Source organism: Pelobates fuscus, chromosome 5 (assembly GCF_036172605.1).
Source record: "Pelobates fuscus isolate aPelFus1 chromosome 5, aPelFus1.pri, whole genome shotgun sequence".
Taxonomy (NCBI): Eukaryota; Metazoa; Chordata; class Amphibia; order Anura; family Pelobatidae; genus Pelobates; species Pelobates fuscus.
The window spans coordinates 138,779,418-138,801,391 of record NC_086321.1 but is presented as its reverse complement, the minus strand read 5'-3'; the positions used below and the strand labels follow the sequence as shown (position 1 = coordinate 138,801,391).

The 21,974-nt window shown below is 39.2% G+C and overlaps 1 protein-coding gene across 20 annotated transcripts in view; it reads left to right on the top strand.

Moving 5' to 3' along the window:
• The window catches only part of RIMBP2 (RIMS binding protein 2), a 547,982-nt gene that overhangs the window by 515,235 nt on the left and 10,773 nt on the right, over positions 1 to 21,974 (top strand). For 12 of the 20 annotated variants that reach the window (XM_063454348.1, XM_063454352.1, XM_063454350.1 and 9 more), the window contains 8 exons: positions 752 to 869; positions 5,208 to 5,360; positions 6,207 to 6,391; positions 8,557 to 8,725; positions 9,489 to 9,554; positions 13,321 to 13,424; positions 15,156 to 15,227; positions 18,855 to 18,989. In XM_063454348.1, coding sequence (XP_063310418.1) covers positions 752 to 869; positions 5,208 to 5,360; positions 6,207 to 6,391; positions 8,557 to 8,725; positions 9,489 to 9,554; positions 13,321 to 13,424; positions 15,156 to 15,227; positions 18,855 to 18,989 — 1,002 coding nt within the window. The remainder of the gene's footprint in view (positions 1 to 751; positions 870 to 5,207; positions 5,361 to 6,206; positions 6,392 to 8,556; positions 8,726 to 9,488; positions 9,555 to 13,320; positions 13,425 to 15,155; positions 15,228 to 18,854; positions 18,990 to 21,974) is intronic. The other 8 variants (XM_063454358.1, XM_063454357.1, XM_063454365.1 and 5 more) reach the window with 3 other exon arrangements.

Below are 21,974 nucleotides of genomic sequence, written 5' to 3'. Positions count from 1 at the left end.
TAATTAGGAATTATGCAGTCTAGCTTTTGCTAATTGTAAAGTACATCCAGGTACACTATACCTTCTCATTATAAAACCCTGTGAAAGATGAAAAACTCAGTTAACTTTGTTAGGAAGCCAACATATAACTCCGAGGCTTAGACTCCATCTACTTAGTTTACTGGATATTTCCTTGGTCAGTCAGTCTTCTTAAGATATTGCCCTTAACTAATGGGGAGCTTAAGTATGTAAACATTGGGTGTAGTGCTTGTATCTGCCCATACTGAACAGCAGCAGGTAATCTATTAATAGCCTAAACCCTAAATATTTCTATTTGCATTGGTAAATCAATTTTGATTAATTGGGAATTGCAGTGCATAAGGATGTGTTCCATTAATTTCTAGGTTCCCAGTATTTTTTTTTTTTTACATCACATAGTGTCTTTTTTGTTGCACTTTTTTTGTTTGCTTTGTCATTGTTATAGCTTTACTCCCACTGTAAAATATCTGACACCAATCAATTGAAGGCAAACCTTACTTCTATTAATTAATCATGGAAGAAGTCGTTTTTATAATAATCTAATTTGAACAACATTGGAGGTATTGTTGCCTGCTTGTATAGATGCAATGTATTCTCTTTCAGCTAACCTTTCAGTTAAAAGCAATGTTTAGTTGCCTTCAGCGCTTGTGCTTCAGGCTGTATAGTTCATTATCCTGTGTTTCTGCAAGGCAACATGTATTTGTCTGACTGTACTTCCTTTGTATGTGCTCAGCTTCTAGGTAATCATGCCACGTTGGCTCGGACGAACAGAGCGGATCACACACCACGCAGGTTCCCCCACAGCAATGCAGTGCCACAAAGACCAAGACCAATGATGGTCCCGTCTATTGGTTAGTTGTATGGAATGCAGCTTTGAAATGTCTTATCTTATGGTTGCTTCTCGATATTGAGCTCTCCTACTGTCAGTTGATGTGCAGTAGCTGTTTACTATGTGTTGATTTATTAATCCAAGAGAGATGATGTGATTTGGAAGAAAGTTAGGCTAGGATTGCCTTTTCAGCACACAGGGCCCAGGGAAGATGTACGAAGTATAGCGTCACACTCCAACAGACCAGGGAAAAACCTTGAACTCATCACAAGGAATAATTTGCCTATAACACTTGACTAATAAAAGCTCTAAAGAGCCATGAGAGACCATTAACCCCTTAAGGACACATGACATGTGTGACATGTCATTATCCCCTTTTATTCCAGAAGTTTGGTCCTTAAGGGGTTAAGACAGTTGTCGAAAAAAAAGTATAACAGCCTATGGTCTTCATCTGTTGCAGTGCAAGAAAGTCTTCTCTCCCCGTCTCCCTGCACGGCATTTCTAGTAGCTGCAGACTTTTTTTGTAAATTGATGCAGCCTTAAGCTCATTGTCTCAGAGACAAACATTACAGATGCAAACTATGTGCACAGGTCCCTTTGGAAATAATTAGAGGAACACTATCACTATAGAGTGATGTAGTGGTTGTGGTGCCAGGAGTCCCCTAGTGCTGTTTAAAATGTTAGTAGTCAAACTGTTTGCTTATGCTCTCTGCATTTAGCTAAGCCTAGCAAAAGGAAGTGACTGGCTCCCAGCGGGACCTCAAGTAGGAAGACAAACCATTATCAAACAGTTTGACTACTTACCTTAGGGGAGTACTAGGTGACTCCTAGCACCATACCCACTGATTAGTGTTTTTGGTGCCTTGAGTGTTCCTTTAAAGCATCCTGATCTGTCTGGGGGAACTTCTTGGTGTTGGCAGAGCTCAAAGCAAAAGCTGAAAAGTCTGTGGATTTGAAGCAAATACATAACCTCAAAGGTGAGAATTCTGGAGTTTCCCTTTCATCTTCTTATCTAACACTTGTAAAGCAGAAAGAAGTAAGTGTGAAACCAACATGAAACTGTTGATTACTTGTGTCCATGTCATTTTAACCTTAGAAAACCTTTTTTATTTTTATATGTCAATGAAGATTTGGTGAAAGGGGAGTTTCTCGCAACAACTAAACATTATATACTGTTGCATACCAAAGGACATCCCATGTGTGTTATTTTGGTCAATTAACATTGTAGTGATCTTACTGTGGAGATGAAATTACGATAATGTGATGACATTAATTAATCAAATCTAGACACATCTCTCTATCAGTGTTATTCACTAAAGTGAGTCCGAATATTGTAAAGTATTTTAATGGTGCTGATTTCAAGCAAGAAATGTGACCTGTTATATTCATTATAATAACAATACGATAAGAGTTAGAGTACTTTATGTAACGTGAGTGTTTATCGTGGCTAGTTGATGTTTACTTGCAAAGGGAATACATTTATTGTGGGTACACACAATAAACAAAAGACTTTAAAAAATATCTTGCCATTGAGAAACCATTTTAAAGTAGCTGATGATTTCTTGTAAAAGAACCGTATGCCACTAAGATGTCTCTTTTGACAACATCACTGTCTATGGTGTACACCACAAGAACTAATACTTCAACACATTCAGTATAAATGATCTTATGGCGTGGTGCAGGATGGTTTGTTTGTGAGTGTCTGTGGAAAGATTAATGACTTTACGCAATGGTTGCAACCTATGATTACACAACACATTTTAAAGTGTTAGTTAAATGTTGTTACTTCATTCACACAGACTTCCCTTCGTTTGTCTCCATTTTTCATGCCGATCCCATTCCATATTTTGTGTTCACATGGAAAGGCTGAAAGAAAGTAGCTTTAAGGCTCAGAATAGGATAACTAGTAATTGATTGGAACACTGAATCCATTGTGTCTATCACTGGATAGAGCAGTGGTAACATCATTGCCTTAGACCAGGTTTGATTTATCGTCTGCACTGCTGAATATAAACGCTAATAATAATAATAATATATAAGGAGTATTGCCCATCCTTGGAGTTACATAGGCTGAAAAGAGACTTCAATCAATCAAGTTCAGCCTTTCTCACATTTGATTTTTTCTGTTGATGCAAAAGTAGGCAAAAAAAAAAAACCTCTGAAGTGATTCCAATTGTGCAAAGAACTAGCAAAAAAATCCTTCTTGATCCCAGATATCTCATTGGATCAAGAAGCTATTACCCCACTATTTACAATTTCTATCCCGGTATATTATGTATATTATGAGTTTCTATGTAGCCAACCTGTATGTACTGAGCAGAGATTGATGGGATTCATTATTCTATAAAAGTATATATTCATCTCAGTAGTGTAAGGTGGCCTAAAAGTAGATGTCTGTGTGTTGCAGAACTTGAGCCACCATCATGTGATGGCAGTATTAAAGGAACACTGACAAAACATACATTAAATTGAAATTATGTAAAAGCCGAGTTATCATTCGGGTATCCCTGCTCTAGGTAGATTTACAAGCAACTACATTATTAGCACATGAATTAATGTCCAATGAATGTTATTCCTGAATTTTAAACCACGGTAGAAATGTCATTGGTAGCCCACTATGGAAATGTCATCCTAATGCAATAAAAATAGCTTTAGGGGTTTGGAAAGTTTGAATAGATAATCGGGTGTTATGGGGATTAAATAAACCCAGTTTGGATAATTATAGACTTGGTGCATATTTTGTAAATGTTAACTTGACCTTTTATTGTGGCAATCACAATAGTCCCAGAGTAACTCTCAAGTAATGATAAGAAGCAAGAAACCTAATTTGTCCATAAATGCCTGATCAATATGCAAATTAATTGTGCTATCAAGCCCTTACTGTGTGCTCAGCAAAACAAATTCCTACTACTACTACTCGCCACTACAAGACTGGAGAATCCATGGCATACAAAATGTTCATAGCCCAGTGGCTAGTAGCGAGTGGAAATTTGGAGCCCTGAATTTACAGCGACACCACTGTTAAATTATCTATGCACATTACCAATTCTTTGGCTGTTATTAAATATATATATTAAATCTGAATCATCCAAATGTAATAGTACAGGTGATAAGTTGATAGCTTGTAATTACATAAGATAACTAAGGAGGTAATTAACTCCTTAGTAATCAGGGTTTGCAATGTTTGCATTGCTTGCCAACTCCTCTCATGTTCATATGATATATTCTGTATGCAGTCTATTTAATCACTACCATGAATGCATAAACATAGGAATTCCTCTAAAATAAACTCAGTTCCCTCTATATGTCTCCTCTATATGACATTATAGTATAATTCCACGACCTCACGTAGTATTATAATGAGATACTAATGAGTTATCCCAATGATGTTGCCACTCATGCAGTACATTCCATCTTCTTGGGTCATTTCAAAGGTTTGTCAAAGCCCAAGTGTATTGCTACAACTTACACATCGTATGTCATACCGATGAAAAGAACACAAGCAAGGACCTCCTAACTTTGCTCTATTCTGTAGTATCCTTTATCTGTAAAGTAGCCTCATTTTTTTAGTTATCAAACCTATCTTTTGAGAATTGAAAACACTCAAACAGAAAGCCATTCATTAAAGTGTTGTGGTGTTTTAAGTAAAAGTACCTTTTATATTTAATCAATAATTCTTACATTTACTCCTCGGCCCTCCATCCTGTCCATGTGACTTTTAATTATAGTTCATGGTGATGTTACCCATAGTGGTTGTTGTGTGCAGTCTTGTAATCTTGTATTTGCTGACAGTTAAAAACAAAAAAAATTGAGGCTTTAGTGTGTGTCAAGTTATTGTAAGAAACAGGGTCATAGAAGACACTCACTTTTTGTGGTAAAACCACGTGCAAATAATCAAGACAAAACATCACTTTATGTAAACATTTCTTTGGTGGGAGGTAAGGTTCTTGTTATTCTTCCATCTGATTTGAAATGGCGGATTGTGTTGAGTAACTAGTAATTGTCAACCAGAGATAGGCAACCCAAGCTTCTCCAGCATGTGTGGACTGAAACTCATGTCATGCACACCAAAGGGCTGGTAAGCTATTGGTTGCATATCCCTGTTTCTAAGCTTCTGAAAGAGAAAGTCTTTTCTCTTTCAATATATGCAAATTTCACTAAGCGATTGAATGCGCGTAAAGTTTCTTTTTTGGACAAAGCAGAATATTTCACAAACTTTTAGGATTTTCGCTAACATAGAAAATCTTTTAAGTAAACTATGAAGGGAATCCCTGTTAGAAAGGGGCACCATGTCTCCATGGAGCTCCTTTTTTGGCACAAAAGTAGTATGTTTAATAGCTCATTCCCTTTTTCTCCATAGAAATTACAATGGACAGTAACAGTGAAGGTGGTCGTTCTCGGTCAGGTAGTGAGGGAAATATTTCACCTGTTAAAGAAGAAGCTTATTATTCCAGCATTGGAGGACACAGGAAGTGGTCTCATCAGCGTACCAGGGCCTCTGACGATAGATACGGTATGCAATAAAACTTCTTCCTCCTTTACAACCAAACAATGGTTTTGAATTCCTCAAGGTTTTATGTCTAGTTGGGATAGGGTCGCATGTTCTCTCTGGGCTCAGAATATTTGTTTCAGGGGATGAGTAATACTGTACTCTAGTACCCCCTTTTTCAGCAAAGAACATTGAGGTACGACCTAAACCGAGGAACTCTTATTAACCAGGCCTTGAAATTTGTTATCACTAGAATTTAAAGCCAATTATTTTCTTGAGTTATACATGCTTTACAGTCTCAGCTTGATTGCATGCAATTCAGCTTGTGTGCAGGGCTCATAATGTGCCTTTTCTGCTTAGGTAGGTTGTCTCACCTTAGTTGAAAGACAGGTAGGAGGCACCAGGTTTGTTCATACCATTGCCATTCAATCATACAGTTTGTGTTGTTTTTGTATTATCCTGCATTGCATGAACATTCCTCTATGGCTATCTATTTCGCAAACAGATCATTTATGAAACTGCCTGACTCTAGCTAATGCTAAAATCATGCAATTCATCATTCACATGACGCTTTGTATGTTGCAAGACCAAAGCTAATTTAAACTCTGCTTACTATGCACATAATTCCATATGTAGCTGGAGTAAATGATTTAACCATATACAAGATGATAGGATGGGGACATTGCAGAGCTCACAATATAGTTACTAAAATTAATTTTGTCTCCGAATGGTAAAGAAACTATGGAAACACAAATGACTGCATCTTGCAAGCTACCAAAATACATCTCTTTAAATAGCTGTCTTGTATCTGCACGTTAAACTTGGGGAAGGTAACAACTGCTTTTGGCTGTGTTTTGAACATCTCTTTAGATAGTTATGGCAGCCGGGAGCAGCTTTCGCCTGAAACTTATGATGAGTCTGAGACCGATGGTGGGATGGAGGATTTTCCAGTTCGAATATTCGTTGCTCTCTTTGATTATGATCCAAGAACAATGTCCCCAAATCCTGATGCTGCTGAAGAAGAACTTCCTTTTAAGGAAGGACAGATAATTAAGGTGGGGATCCATAATGTATACTATGACTCTTCACAAAAGTTCAAATGGTTAGTAATAAGGTTAGGATTTTGAAAGATTTTTAAAGTCTTGTTATTGTTTCCCAAACAGTTGAACCAAAAACTTTATTCATTAAACAGTGCGCTGTCATGATATGACCTTCTTTGATATGCAGAATAAATAACGGTTCAGGCACTCCGGGATAACAAAAAATAGCAGCCTTAATGGTACAAAAACAGCAACGTTTACGACCCTACAGGGCCTTTATCAACCTTGATAACAACCCTGTAGGGTCAAAACATTGCCGTTTTTGCACCAATATAGCTGCTATATTTTGTTATCCCGGAGTGCCTGAACCGTTATTTATTCTGCATATCTTGGAAGGGAGGCCTGGCCAGCCTTGGTTTCAGAGCACCTGTGTTACTTGGTGAGTGCGGTATCCAGTGCGTCTCTCTACTGTAGATATGACCTTTTTGTCACCATTAAAGGGTTACTCCAAGCATCATGACTACCTTTGAAGAGATCTTGGTGCCTGGAGTCTGTATTTGCAGCAATTTACTTTGAAACACTGCACATACAGAGATTAATCCCTTTGCTGCTTGAGTTGAAACACCACCTCAGGTAGTGCCATTAGTTGTCCCAGTACAATGTTCCAGGCTGGCTAATGTAAATTCTGTGCAAAATCGGTGTCTGACACCAGCACGCACAGCATGCCAGTGCCAGACAGCCAATGGCGGTGTGCACACTCTCCATGCCGCCTCTGTCCTCCCTGATATCCTTTGGCGAGGAGGAGTAACATCAGCCAAGGATGATCAGTCTGAGGGAGAACTTTGTCTCAGTGAGGGTAAAGAGATGGTCATGCCTTTTTTTTTTTTTTTTAATGGCCATTTGTAGGGTGCAGACAAGCACAGAAGGGGTTACAACCAAAACCAGTAAGTTAGTAACCCCTTAATTCACCTCACCACCCATGACGGAAACTAATATTTCCCAGAAGCTTTCAAAGGAGGCGAGTGAAGTAAAATCATAACTTACTGATAGCTCTAATTCTAAAACAGTACAATATGTGGTGTTTATTTTCATACAGTGTTGCTACAATTTCATTCTAGATTCTAGAGATCTCCATTAACAAAGTTAAAGAAGTGGTAGAACAGTAGACTGTATCATCTACCTTTTTTTTTTTTTAACCTAATTTTTGTGCCCACGTATAGGATAATTAGTATGAAATAGTATGACAGACGATTTAAGGACAAATGTCAAAACTATTTTTTTAATATTATAATCTTTTCATCAAGTTTTAAAATGAAATATATATTTTAAATAAAGTATATCCAAAAAAGAAATGAGAAAAATCCATCCGTACCATTAATATAGGTCAGGATCATTCAGCCATACACATGCACCTTGGGTAAGACAGTGTTTGAGAGTTAGTCTCTATGGTCTTCCCTGCTTCTGTGTAGGAAGTAAAGCAGGGGAGACTTTTTAGAGACTGAGAGTTTTAAAAAACAGTCTATTACATATACTTCATTTAAAAAAATATACATTTCCTTTTAATATTGGTTGAAAGGATCATTATATGAAAAATAGTTTTGAGGCGACAGTTGACTGTAAAGGAACATTAGTGTTAGGAATATAAAACGGTATTCCGAAAGTTATAGAGTACCTATCGCCCCCTGGTGTTGGAAAGGTTAAAAAAAAAAACACTTTTAACCCTTACCTCTTTCCAGCCCCAACGTCTCTTGGAGCTGGCTCCTCCTCCTTCAACGTAAACAATCAATGGGAACCTAATGTTCATGTGCGGCGAGTTCTGCGCGTGCTATAGGACTTCCTCATAGGAAAGTATTGATTCAATGCTTCCCAATGGGAGATTCAAAGGTGTTGGAGGCCCTCATGCAAAGCGTGAGGATGACCAGCGTAGTTTCACAAAGTCAAACTCTGAGACAGCAGGAAGTGCCTCTCCTGTGGTCTCCACTAGAGGTAGTCTCAACACTGCAATGTTTGCAGCTGTAGGGTTAAAGGGACAGGGAACTGCACTCAGACCACTTCATTGAGAGAGAATGCTATTTTTGCCTATACAGTAGTGCCAGTCTAAGTATTACGTCTTGGAGTAGAAATATTGTGACTATTTTTGGTTTACCTAGTAATGCTCCAAAATAACACTTTATATTTAGGTATACGGAGACAAAGATTCTGATGGTTTTTACCACGGGGAGACCTGTGGGAGATCTGGTTTTATCCCCTGTAATATGGTGTCAGAAATTCAGGCAGACGATGAAGAGATGATGGATCAGCTTCTCAAACAAGGATTTCTTCCATTGAATACGCCAGTTGAAAAAATTGGTAAGAAACCGAATCCATTAATTGGTTTTGTTGGGCTGTTTTCCTTGGCTGTACCCACTTTCAGCTTTCTTACTGCTATTTACTGGGATACGTATTCCTTCACTAGCTATTGTTCGCTAATGTATCCCATTTGTTTGGAATTACCACCCTCTGTCTCTTTAAGACAGTGGTATATGATGAATGTCCATATTCCAAACATTTGTAGACCGGAAATACTCCTGTGCTTTGAAATGCATTGCTGTTCTGCTTATTAACTAATTCTTGCAATTACGTAAAGCTGATCAAATACCTCTATTTTTACTGCTACACTGTCCTACTTACCAAGAAGCTGGCAAAGTTTTTAAATTGTATTGTATCCCAAATCACTTATTTAATGACTTACCGTATGCCAGGTCTTTGCAGTATATCTTAACTTGGAAAATGATTGCTCCCCACCTTTAATTACCAGTACTGTAAGTGAGCTGATTCTTAACATGCAAAGACAACTATTTCATTAATTGATGGTTTATTTTTGCATAAACAAAGATTTTTACATGGGATAACCCTGCCAAATATTTTGCAATATATTCAAACTGCGTGTGATGCCCTGTTAATTTTGCTTTTCATTTGAAATAAAATATAAATGTTAAGCCCACCAGTATACAGTCGATACAGTCGATAATGCCAACCTCACCAGATCAAGAGTTTGTAGGTCTAAAGTAGAACTTTGAACAGCTTCATATGTCTTCCTTTTCTTTTATTTGTATGCTTTCCTTTCCTGAAGTCAACTGTGAACGTTTCAAAGAGAGCTCTCGCTCTGTACACCGCAGATCCAGAAAGTCTAAACGAGGTCTGTGTTAAGAAACCCTAACTTTATTCAAGCCATACACTAGCTGGAGTACAATACATACTTTTTGTAATGTTGTTAATTGAATCAGCATGTTTTGTTCTTTGAGCTTGCATCATTTATATGTATATGAGGATGTGCTGTAGCTGTCTCTAACGCCTGCACTGCTGACAGAGCCTGCAACATAATGAATTGCATATTTTCATATGTGTTTACCTTCTTTTATTTAAAATCATTTTCCAGCTACATTTAATAGGAAAAAATCTTGCATCTGCAACACACGATAAATACTTTAGTAAATATCTGTTGTACATAATTCGATCTCAATGCCATTTCAATTCAAATTGGGAGCAATTATAATTAGAAAGGTTTGGCAGATTAGTGAATCCACCCTCACCTTCTTGCTACTCTTCATAATGTAAGTCGACATTGCAAGGCAGATGTACAATACCACTCTCCCCTCTTTCTATGTCGTGTGCATAAGTAGGTGGACATTAAAGGATTTCTCAAACACTTTTTTGTTTTTAATAGAATAATAGACTATTGGCATTTTCTATGGGTTCCTCCCCCCTCCAAAAGAGCTCCCAGGTGTTGTCTGATGTCACAGGAGCTGTGCTGAGGTCCATGAAAAAATATAGCGAGACGCATAGGGAGGAGCAGTTATGTCTGTCCGCAGCGTGCAGTGCACACTGACAACATACGTAAAATAGGCACAGAATTGACATTAAGCAGTCGCTGTACGGAACACAGTTATGAGCTGCCCAAGTCATGTGTGCTGGGGGTGCAACTAGCCCGTGGCTCACAATTGCCAATAAATCTCTATGTGCAGTGTTTCAAGCTGAAACACTGTATATCCAAACCCCTACCACCAAGACAACTTCAAAAAGAAGACGTTGGAGTAACCAATTAAACTGCAGGGGAGAAGCTAATCCCGCTCTTATTTTGAAAATATGTCAGAAGATGTGCTTTTTCTGTCTTCTCAGCTCCTCACTAGCAATGATATTATAGGTAGATAGCTGTAGTCTGGGAGTGGCTCGGGTTAAAACAACACTAAAGGCACCCTGACCACCTCATCTCAATATAGCATTACGCTTTGTAAACACTGCAATGTTTTAATTGCAGGGTTAAACACATTTACAGTGGCTGTCTTCTTGACAGTCACTCAAGGTCCTTACCCTGTTAAATGCTGTCCCTAGAAATGTTGCTTCTCATGTGCACTGGCTCCTAATGCTTCCCTATACGGTAAGTAAGTCTCCCCTATTAAACCTCATGTGGAGAGTTGTAGATTAAAACTATAGCATTACAAATATATGTTTGTATTCCTACTGCTATGGTGTTCCTATAATCTTGGGAAGGCTGGGGCATGTTTTGCCTGGCCCTGACGTAAACTGCCTCCACACTGCACTTTCACTCAACCTGAGAATAATAGATGGGTTATACCATCCACCACACAGTTCCAAATTAGAAAATAGCTGTCTATTCTGGATGTCCCACATTTTGGTTTTGCGGAAATCTGGTTTGTGTTATGTTTATCCTTTGAACAGACTATCCCGCTTTCCCTGGAAATAATGGTAAGTATGTATGCATGTGTTCATCTGGTTCCACCAGCCTATAAATTGGAAGGAATAAAAATACATTTAAAATACTAGTAACCAGGAGGAAGATGTCATCTAATTTTCCTTTCTCCTTATATGTACAACAGGGTCCCTGAAAAAAACAAAAAATGACATTAGAACCCATTACAAGCGAAGGAGATCCAGAGAATAGACATCCCTTTACCTATAGCCTGTGTGTAGGAGTCGATAACGTTAAGGAAACACTGTAGGCACTATTAGCAACAATGTGCACTGTGAAAGGCTGACCGTAGTCAGCTGACACTCTCAATCAACCACAGCCACCCATTGTGGCTCTAGCAGACACTATAACCACTTAAAACAAAGATAATATGCCTCACCACATCCAGACGACTTTGCGATAGAGTACTTATTGTAGTAGTGGAACAGGTGGAAAAAATCATATGCATGGTTTAATAAAGCATCAGCAGTTGTCCAAGACCATGTTTTTTTGTCAGAACTCTTTAAAAGAAACACTATAGTGCCAGGAAAACAAAGGGTTGTTAGGTTCCCCCTCCCGCTGGGCTGAAGGGGTTAAAACCCCTTCAGCCACTTGCCTTAATCCAGCGCCGGGCTCCCTCTGCGCTGGTGACCTCTCCTCCCCCTGCAGACATCCGCTCCCGAGTGAAGCTGAATGTGCATGCTCAATGCACATTACTTAATGCTTTCTTATGGGGATCTGAACTCACGCTGCGTGAGTTCAATGCGATTTTCTCACTGAGAATCGCCTAAGCGCCTCTAGTGGCTGTCAGGGAGATAGCCACTAGAGGCTGGATTAACCCTGCAATGTAAACATAGCAGTATCTCTGAAACTATGTTTTCAGGTGTAGGGTTAAAACTAGGGGGACCTGGCACTCAGACCACTTCATTGAGCTGAAGTGGTCTGGGTGCCTATAGTGGTCCTTTAATAAAGAAGAAAAAGTTGAACATTCCCTAGAGAGATCCCATGTGAGCTTCTCCCACTTAATAAAAAAGGTATAATTTTGTTGTAAAGGTGTAATATTGTGAACAGGCTAAATATTATTTAAGTCCAGAGGATTAAAGACTCCAAATTATACAGATATTAGGGAGAGTGGTTAGGTCCTTCAGGTTTGTAAACCACTGGTTCAACTAAGGTTGATGTCATGTGTGTAGAGATCCTCTTAGCCTTGTCACGTGTATATGTATGTATGTATGTATGTTTGTGCTTGTAAAGAATGTCTTATTATGTGGTTTCTGCCAGGTTCATTAGCAACTAACACATAATAAAAAGGCTATGGGCCTTTTCTGTTTACAGAAGCGTTTTTGAGATTACCCACAACCTTGTCTACAGCAGATGGTCATCTAATATAAATGATCATCACATTTAAATGTAGGTGGTTTTCAAGGGATGGTTTTTGAGCCTAATCACAGCTGCTTTTTCTTTTCCTTTCCTGGAGACCTGTAATGAACTAGGTAACATCGGAAGACTAGTAAAATTATCTGCCACCTTTTAGGGTCATTATGTAGGCCTTGCACATGCAATCTAGTCACATACAAAACAATTAAATACATCAAATAGCTGATTGAATAGATAAGCAAAAAAACTTCATGAAGTTTAATGCACAAAATGTGTGGAATAACCCAAAAAGTTGAGACCTGACAATTGTACAACAATTATATTGCAGCATATATCAGATTTATGGCTTCTTCTTATGATGCAATCAAAAGGTGCTTTATTTTATATTCCCTTGTTGGTTAGCCTTTCTTGACAATTATCCCTTGCAAGTTTGATATTTTATGTGTTTTTATTTTAAGTAACATCTATTCAACATAAATCTAGGCTGCAATTGTCAATATGTAAATTGTATTATTAAAATGGTGGCTGTGTTACATCAGAAGATGTTTGGATATGATGCAACTTGAAGCACAAAACCGTGCAAAACATATATTCATATGTGCTAATGTATACATAAATGAGTAGATCCCATTGTGTGATCGATAGATCCAGAAGGATCCTATTTGCTAAGTTTATCTAAGGAACCTTGTTAAATTAACATGCCATCATTGTCCATTTCAGCTATGATGTCTCTCCTTTGTTGGTTCTTTTGTCTGGCTTGTTTTATAGTTAAATAACATTCTTCGAGACAATCAATTTTTTTTCAACATGAGGCAATGATCCATCTTATAATTGGCAGAACGAAACAGAAGGAGTGGGAGGCAACATTCTGTATCTACAAGGAGAATGGTTGCTTTGTATGATTATGATCCAAGAGAAAGCTCTCCCAACGTTGATGTAGAGGTATCTATGTGTCCTGTTTTGTTATACTATTTTACTAGTAAATGAAAATAAGAGCAGTTCAGTTTCTTTTGTTTTCTTTTTATCATACTTGTACACCTTTCAATACGTTTGATATCTTTAGATTAGGGTGTTTTGTGTTTATGACAGATATCCAGTGCTGAAAGTTCTAAAAATGTAGGCTCTCTAACAAAGAATAAGGGAACTTTGCTAAAGGAACGTCATCACATTATTAATGCAAATGTGTATTCCTAGCAATATAATGCCCTGGTGGCTGTTTGGGTCCGTGAAACCCACCTGTAAGGATAAAAAAATATAAAAAGGCAGTTAACCTACCTTTTCTCCCTCGCCACTCTGTGCCTTCATGGCGATATTGTTGATCTCAGCCAATCTAATGAGGGTTGTGTAAGTCAAAATGCTGTGCTGCACCAATCGGCTGAAATCTCAGAGGCCATCTGATTGAAATACTACAGATTTACTATTCTGAAGTTGAGATCTCCTTGAGGATCTGCCATTCTGGTGGGGGGAATTAGTGGGTTTTAGCAGTTAGTATGGGCAAAGTGGAGCTACTGAGACCTGAAGTTTCTTATCTGAAAGAGAATGAACCAATTAAAGCAAAAAGTACATCGTAAGCTATGTCACAGATTATGTGTCTTTCCCCTCTTTCTTATTTTATAAAAATGTCAATGTATTTTTTCAACACTTTTATAAATATTCCTAGTTACAAGGTTTGACATTTTTCCTTACACGGTTTGAGTGCCTGACATTGAGAAGCATTGGATTCAGTACTTCTCTATGAAAAAAACTGTTCTGTTGGAGCACGGTGATTGCCATGCATGCCACATACGACCCCCTTGCTTCTCTATGAGAAACATTGGATTGGGCCAGGAGATCATCACTAGTAACATGCTCCTGGGGGAGAAGCAGAGCTGCTGGAAAAGACACTGCAACGTTAGAAATACCTGTATTTATTTATTTTGTTGGAGTGTTTGTTCTTGATCAACACATTTTGTATGCAATGTCCATGTCTTTACTCTAAGAATTTACGGGAGAGGTTTATATGTTCATATGTCCATGCATACATTTAGCTTAATGTGGAAATTCAGCACACATTGTTATACTGCCAACAATGAAATTCCTAAGAAAAAGTGGTCAAGAACAAGCTGCATAGCATCATTTGTAAAAGCGGTTAGAATTAAACGTTTTGCTATAAATGGTAAGTCATGTCACACTTAAAGTGAAGTTAGGTGCAATGATGTAAGAATTAACTAAGCACTCAATAAAAAAAATATGTAACAGTTAATATGGTTACAAAATGGTAATATGCACAAATGCTGGTTTAACCCCTTAAGGACACATTACATGTCATGATTCCCTTTTATTCCAGAAGTCCTTAAGGTGTTAAAATGAAATGGAAAAACTAAATTAGAGTTCTTTGTCAAAATAACAGTACATTAACACACAAATTACCATATCCACTATAGCTCTTTCTAGTGATTATGGTTCCAGGAGGGCCTTGGTGTCCCCCTCGCCATTGTAAGGAGTCAAACCATTTTCATATGGGTTTGACGCCTTACCTGGGGTCTGTGAGTGCTGCTCTTTCAAAGCGGTGTGGGGGGAGGGGACTCCAGGTATCATAACAACTACAGGGTGCTGCTGGTTTGGTTATGGTGCTTGGACAAAATATGGAATGTAAAAAAATGTAAGTAACAGACAATTCTCTTCCCATTTTAGGCTGAGCTGACATTTTGTACAGGCGATATAATTACTGTTTTTGGTGAAATTGATGAAGATGGATTTTACTATGTGAGTCTGTTACACCTCTGGACTTATCTAATCTACATGTAGTTTAACACAATAGTTACACAGTTTTCCTTTATTGTTCTAACATGTAAATATAATACACTTGCACTTTACATTTATTTGTGCCACTTTGAGCACTGCATACAGGTCACTGACTAGCTGACAAAAAGAAACCCCAGGTTTCAATTTGACAACTGGATCTCCATGGTGCAAGCAGCACTTTAATTCTGCGTGAACATAAAATGCAGGATGCCCCATGTCCTCCTAAGTGGCTTTAAAGTCCATTAATTGTAGGGCTGCATGGATCATAAAGTCATTAAAGGTTTAATGAATGCAGCGAGAGTAAAGTTTATGCAATCATATACATATATATGTTGAGTTCTCTCACTGTCCCAGCAATGAGAGGTTACTTCCATAAGATGTGTTGGAGAGCTCCAATATATATTATCTTCAAGGTAGAGCAATAGGTAGGATTGAACAATGCAAACCCTGAAAACACATAGAAATAACTAAAGGAATTGAAACAAGGCCATTGTGAAAAATGAAACCCAGGAAATATCCTCCAGAAGGTTTGTCTCCACTGAGCAACCTCAAAATATAACAGGGGTAGACAACCTTCTGCAGCCCAGATGTTTTGGTGTACAAAAGCGATGTAGTCTATAACATCTGGAGTGGCAAAGGCTGCCAACCCCTAGTTTACAAGGTCATCCTGTAAGGGATAAGGCAGGTCTAACAATGTCTGAACATAAGATGGGGTAATAAAAAAAAGAAAAACATAACCAACAAGGGTGTCGCCTAGATATATTAAAGTTGAATTCCTGGTGGTTTTGCTTGACTGCTACATAGTTTGTAATAAGTTTTGAACTTGATGCATTAATCACAGTTGAGACAGGAACATTATAATCAATGTTATCCTTTTTTTCTGCAAGTTTGATGGGGTAATATTTTTAAAATTCTGGATACGTGGACTTTTGCGAGTATGCACGATAGCTTAATGTGCAAAGCTGAGCAAGCGGTTAACGAACACTCTTGGTTTTGGCTTTGGTCCTGTCTTTTAGAGCCAATCCTTTCAGTGAAAGAGGCCTGCCAATATCATAAGGCTGGTGCAGGGCTGCAGTCAGGCATGACTGGAAAGTCAGAATCAGTGCTGCTGATTTACTTGTTGCAGTTAGACCCACACATTTAAGGCTGTTTGGTAGATTTTTATTCTTCAGGTCATTACTTTTTGGTATGCTGATTTTGGAGATTAGAGACCCGGTCCTCCTGGTCACTTTGTCTTTATTCCAGTCTAGTCTAACCGAATAAAAGGCAAAATGTGCCAAGGTCCCATCTATTTATCAGTTTAACGTCAAATTTTGGTCACAGTGAGTCAGACCTTTCAGTTGCCAAACTTGTTGAGTGGGAGGTCATGCTTGTCAGCCCAATGCATGAAACAAAGCCTGGAACACACATACACTGATCATCTACAACAATCAGGTCAAACTCAAAGACTAACACTGGCCAAATAAACAAGGTTATAGTTTATGTGGGCCACAAAAAACTTCAGTTATCATAGAAACGTAGATTTATGTAGAAAAGTACAGTATATAAAAAAAAAGTTGCCTAACTGACACTGGAGGTCATCACGCTCGTAGGGCTTCAAAGTAAACAAAAGAGAGCAAATTAATCTTAAGGAGACATGCATTTGCAAATAACCAATGTTTCAGTCCAACTACCTCGACATATTTAGAAAAGTTTGGTAATGGGACTGAAATGGTGAATGTATGCTGCTGCACAGCTGTAAAAAAAACAAATAATGTTATCTTGTCGATTTTCAAGTAGTATGAGTGCGTTCTTCACTTTGGCTGAGATCATCAAACTTGATGATCTCAGCCAATCCAATGCTTTCCCGCAGGAAAGTATTGGGAGGCTATTGTGCATGAGTGGCAAAAAGCTGCACGGCCAGTAAGCATCTCTATGGAGAGCATACAGCGCCTCCATGCAGATCCAATCTAATACACTGGCCCCTCCCCCTATTCTAATACACTGCCCACAAATCCAATACATTACCCCCAAATTCAATACACTGCCCCTCCCACCAATCTAATACACTGCCCCTCCCACCAATCTAATACACTGCCCCTCCTTCCCCCAATTTAATACACTGACCTTCCCACAATTTAACACACTGACCCACTTCCTCCCCTAATTTAATACACTGGCCCCCTCCCTCCCTCAAATTAATATACTGCCCCTCTTCCTCACGCAATTTAATATACTGCAGCTTCCCTGCCTCCCTCAAATTAATACACTGCACTGCCCCTGCTCCCACCACTCTACCTCTACTTCTTCCAATTTAATACACTGACCCGCTCCCTCCCCCAATTTAATACACTGTCCCTCCTTCCCCCAATTTGATACACTGCCCCCCACTCAAATTAATACACTGCCTCTTCCCTCCCTTAAATTAATACACTGCCCACTCCCACCTACATCCTAATACACTGTCCCCCTTTCTCCACGAAATTAATACACTGGCCCCCTTCCCTCCCCATTTAATACGTTGGCCTCCTCCCTTTCTCAAATCAATACACTGCCCCCTCCCACAAATTAATACACACTACACAGGAAGGTCCCCCAGGCCTCTCTTCCCCTACCTTATGATGAGCCGCCCGTCCTCCAGTTCCGCTCTTCTCTGCACAGGCCAGACCCTCCTTTGGCACTGCGAGCAGGAGGGAAGAGGAGGGGCTGACCTGCTCTGCGGAGCGATAGACACTCTGCCCTCTTGTGGGTGTGGGAGGGAAGGCAAGAATCAGACAGGAAATATCTTTCCTGTCTTGCGGCTGGTTGCAGCCAAAGCACAACGCAGTCATGTCACACTGAAAGTGAAGTTAGGTGCAATGGTGGGACGCAAGCTTGACTTGCTTGATCTACAACATTAAAACAACTGACAGGTTAAGTGAATAACATTCACCTTTTGTACAATTTAAAACATTGGAGTTTCTGTGAAAGCACAACTCATAGCATCCTTTGATTTTTTTCATATTTTAAATTGTCACACACATGATGTTAAACGTGACTGTGTCTTAAAGCGTCACTGTTGGTTTAGGGACTTTGGCGAATTTGCCCCCCAATGGGGACATCGCCTCTGGTGGTCAGGTAAAGGTAGGAATTAACTTACCTGAACCAGTCCCTCACAGGCGTTGCCATCTTAATCTGGCAGGGTTGCATCTCTTAACCGAGTTTGCATTTCAGTGAAATTCTAACACAATTAAAATGAGTATTTCATAAACATTCTATTTTTATGAAATATTCATTTTTCAGGGGGTGTGAATTTGCCGCTCTAAGGAGATTCAGTGATTCTCATTTCAAACCATGGCAGATCATGGCTTCAATATTTCTGAAATGCATCTGACTGGACAAAAAATTTCAGAATTTAGTATTTCATTGGAGTAGAACCTGCTGAAAAGATTTATCCTTGAGCTGAACACTTACAGTTAAAACCACACCTTATCAAAATTAAAGCACAAATTGCTTTACTTAATTTCCAGATGAATTATGGAAATACTATGCAATTTATATTTTTAGAAACACTCAATGTTTTTTTAAACTTTACAATAATGCTCAAAGTTCTACTAATGTGTTGTATAGGGTGAATTAAATGGACATAGAGGCCTTGTCCCTTCAAATTTTCTGGAAGAAGTGCCTGATGATGTTGAAGTTTATATATCTGATGCACCCTCTCGATATCCTCAAGAGACCCCAATTAGGACAAAGGTGAAAAGGGTATGTCTTCGTAACCGTATTTCTACACACTAGATGTTTTGTATAGCAGTGACATTAAATTGTTTTCTGAAATCACCTTTTGCATTAAGTATTTTGGTTTGGTGGGATGGGAAGTTCTGTGTACGTAAGCTTATGTTTCAATAACTGGGGTTAAACCCCTCCAATAAATAAATTTGCTTCATACTGATAAAAACAAAAACACTCTCCAAAATGCATATAGCTGACTCTTGGAATGAACAGCACAACATGTTAGTTTTGTTTAAAAAAATCAACAAATGAAGGACGGAGGCATTTTTCCACGTTCTTAACCGAAACAAAACATTGAATTTGAGCAATAGGTTGGTTCCACTGTAAATTTTAATCATTAGTTTTCAGGTGTCCTGATACATATTATATCATTTTTTTTTTAAAAGGACAGAAATGGCTTTCATTTAAAATCCCATATGTATATCTTACAAAACATTATGTGTCAATAAAATGTTGATAAATACCAACCATAGCCCTTACCCAGAACTACACTAACGCTAACCACATGCTTACCCTAATCTTGCCTTTAACCTCAACCCTACACTATATTTAACCGTTAAACATTAACCTATACCCAACATTAACTCAAATCCTACCCCAACACTAAGTGTAACCCTACCGTGCTCTTACCTTGAAATCTAAACCTTCCCCTTACTAACAGGGCTGCCAGCAGAAATTGTGGGGCCAGCCCGAGTCCACCCCCAGGCTTGTACTGATTGTGGTGTGTGTATAGTGGATGTAGAGTGCGTGTGTAAAGTGGATGCGGTCTGTGTAATGGATGCAGTGTGTATAGTGGATGCAGTTTGTACATTTGTGTAATGTACAATGTGTCTATTAGATGCAGAGTGTGTGTGTGTAGTGGATGTAGTGTCTGTGTGTATTAGATGCAGTGTGTATAGTGAATTCAGAATGTGTATAGTGAATGCAGTGTGTTTGTGCAGTGTGTATAATGAATGCAGTGTGTGTGTTTGTGTAGTGTGTACATAGTGAATGCAGAGTCTGTGTTTGTGTAGTGTGTACATAGTGAATGCAGAGTGTGTGTTTGTGTAGTGTGTATATAGTGAATGCAGAAAGTGTATAGTGAATGCAGTGTGTTTTTGCGTAGTGTGTTTAGTGAATGCAGTGTGTGTACAGTGAATGCAGTGTGTTTGTGTAGAGTGTGTTTTTGCAGTGTGTATAAAAAGGGGGGGTGGCACTTTACAAATATTTTATTTCTAAACATTTTGTTTTATTGCCCCCTGCCTGCTTCTTACCTGCCAGGGAGGGGGGAGATCAAGTTCCCTGGTGGTCCGATGGCATGGACTCTGCAGAGTGGGCCTGCAGCACACTCTCACTAACCTTCCCAGCAGCTCCCCTGTCTAACTCTCCCGGCCTGTGCTGCGCGGAGAATTGCCATGGTAACCTGTGGCAACGCTCTGACGGCTGCGGGACTCGCAAGATTTAGACAGGTGAGCTGCTGGGAAGTGTGCTGCAGGCCCCCTCTACAACAAACAGGTAACTGGGGGCCCGCAAGTACACACACACATATGTATATATATATCGAAAATCGCAATATATATGTGTACTTTGACAATGTGGGGTCCGAAACTTCCAGAGCAGTCCGGGCCCCCCAGGCCCATGACAACGGTCATGGTTGTCATGCCCTGCCTACTAAAATGCATTCTGATATTAGAAATGGGTTTTAAGATTTAACACAGTAGATGGTGGTATGTTGCCACCATCTACTGGCCGTTTTTAGAATTACACTTAGCGTACAGGGAGTGCAGAATTATTAGGCAAGTTGTATTTTTGAGGATTAATTTTATTATTGAACAACAACCATGTTCTCAATGAACCCAAAAAACTCATTAATATCAAAGCTGAATATTTTTGGAAGTAGTTTTTAGTTTGAGCTATTTTAGGGGGATATCTGTGTGTGCAGGTGACTATTACTGTGCATAATTATTAGGCAACTTAACAAAAAACAAATATATACCCATTTCAATTATTTATTTTTACCAGTGAAACCAATATAACATATCAACATTCACAAATATACATTTCTGACATTCAAAAACAAAACAAAAACAAATCAGTGACCAATATAGCCACCTTTCTTTGCAAGGACACTCAAAAGCCTGCCATCCATGGATTCTGTCAGTGTTTTGATCTGTTCACCATCAACATTGCGTGCAGAAGCAACCACAGCCTCCCAGACACTGTTCAGAGAGGTGTACTGTTTTCCCTCCTTGTAAATCTCACATTTGATGGACCATATGTTCTCAATGGGGTTCAGATCAGGTGAACAAGGAGGCCATGTCATTAGATTTTCTTCTTTTATACCCTTTCTTGCCAGCCACGCTGTGGAGTACTTGGACGCGTGTGATGGAGCATTGTCCTGCATGAAAATCATGTTTTTCTTGAAGGATGCAGACTTCTTCCTGTACCACTGCTTGAAGAAGGTGTCTTCCAGAAACTGGCAGTAGGACTGGGAGTTGAGCTTGACTCCATCCTCAACCCGAAAAGGCCCCACAAGCTCATCTTTGATGATACCAGCCCAAACCAGTACTCCACCTCCACCTTGCTGGCGTCTGAGTCGGACTGGAGCTCTCTGCCCATTACCAATCCAGCCACGGGCCCATCCATCTGGCACATCAAGACTCACTCTCATTTCATCAGTCCATAAAACCTTAGAAAAATCAGTCTTGAGATATTTCTTGGCCCAGTCTTGACGTTTCAGCTTGTGTGTCTTGTTCAGTGGTGGTCGTCTTTCAGCCTTTCTTACCTTGGCCATGTCTCTGAGTATTGCACACCTTGTGCTTTTGGGCACTCCAGTGATGTTGCAGCTCTGAAATATGGGCAAACTGGTGGCAAGTGGCATCTTGGCAGCTGCACGCTTGACTTTTCTCAGTTCATGAGCAGTTATTCTGCGCCATGGTTTCTCCACACGCTTCTTGCGACCCTGTTGACTATTTTGAA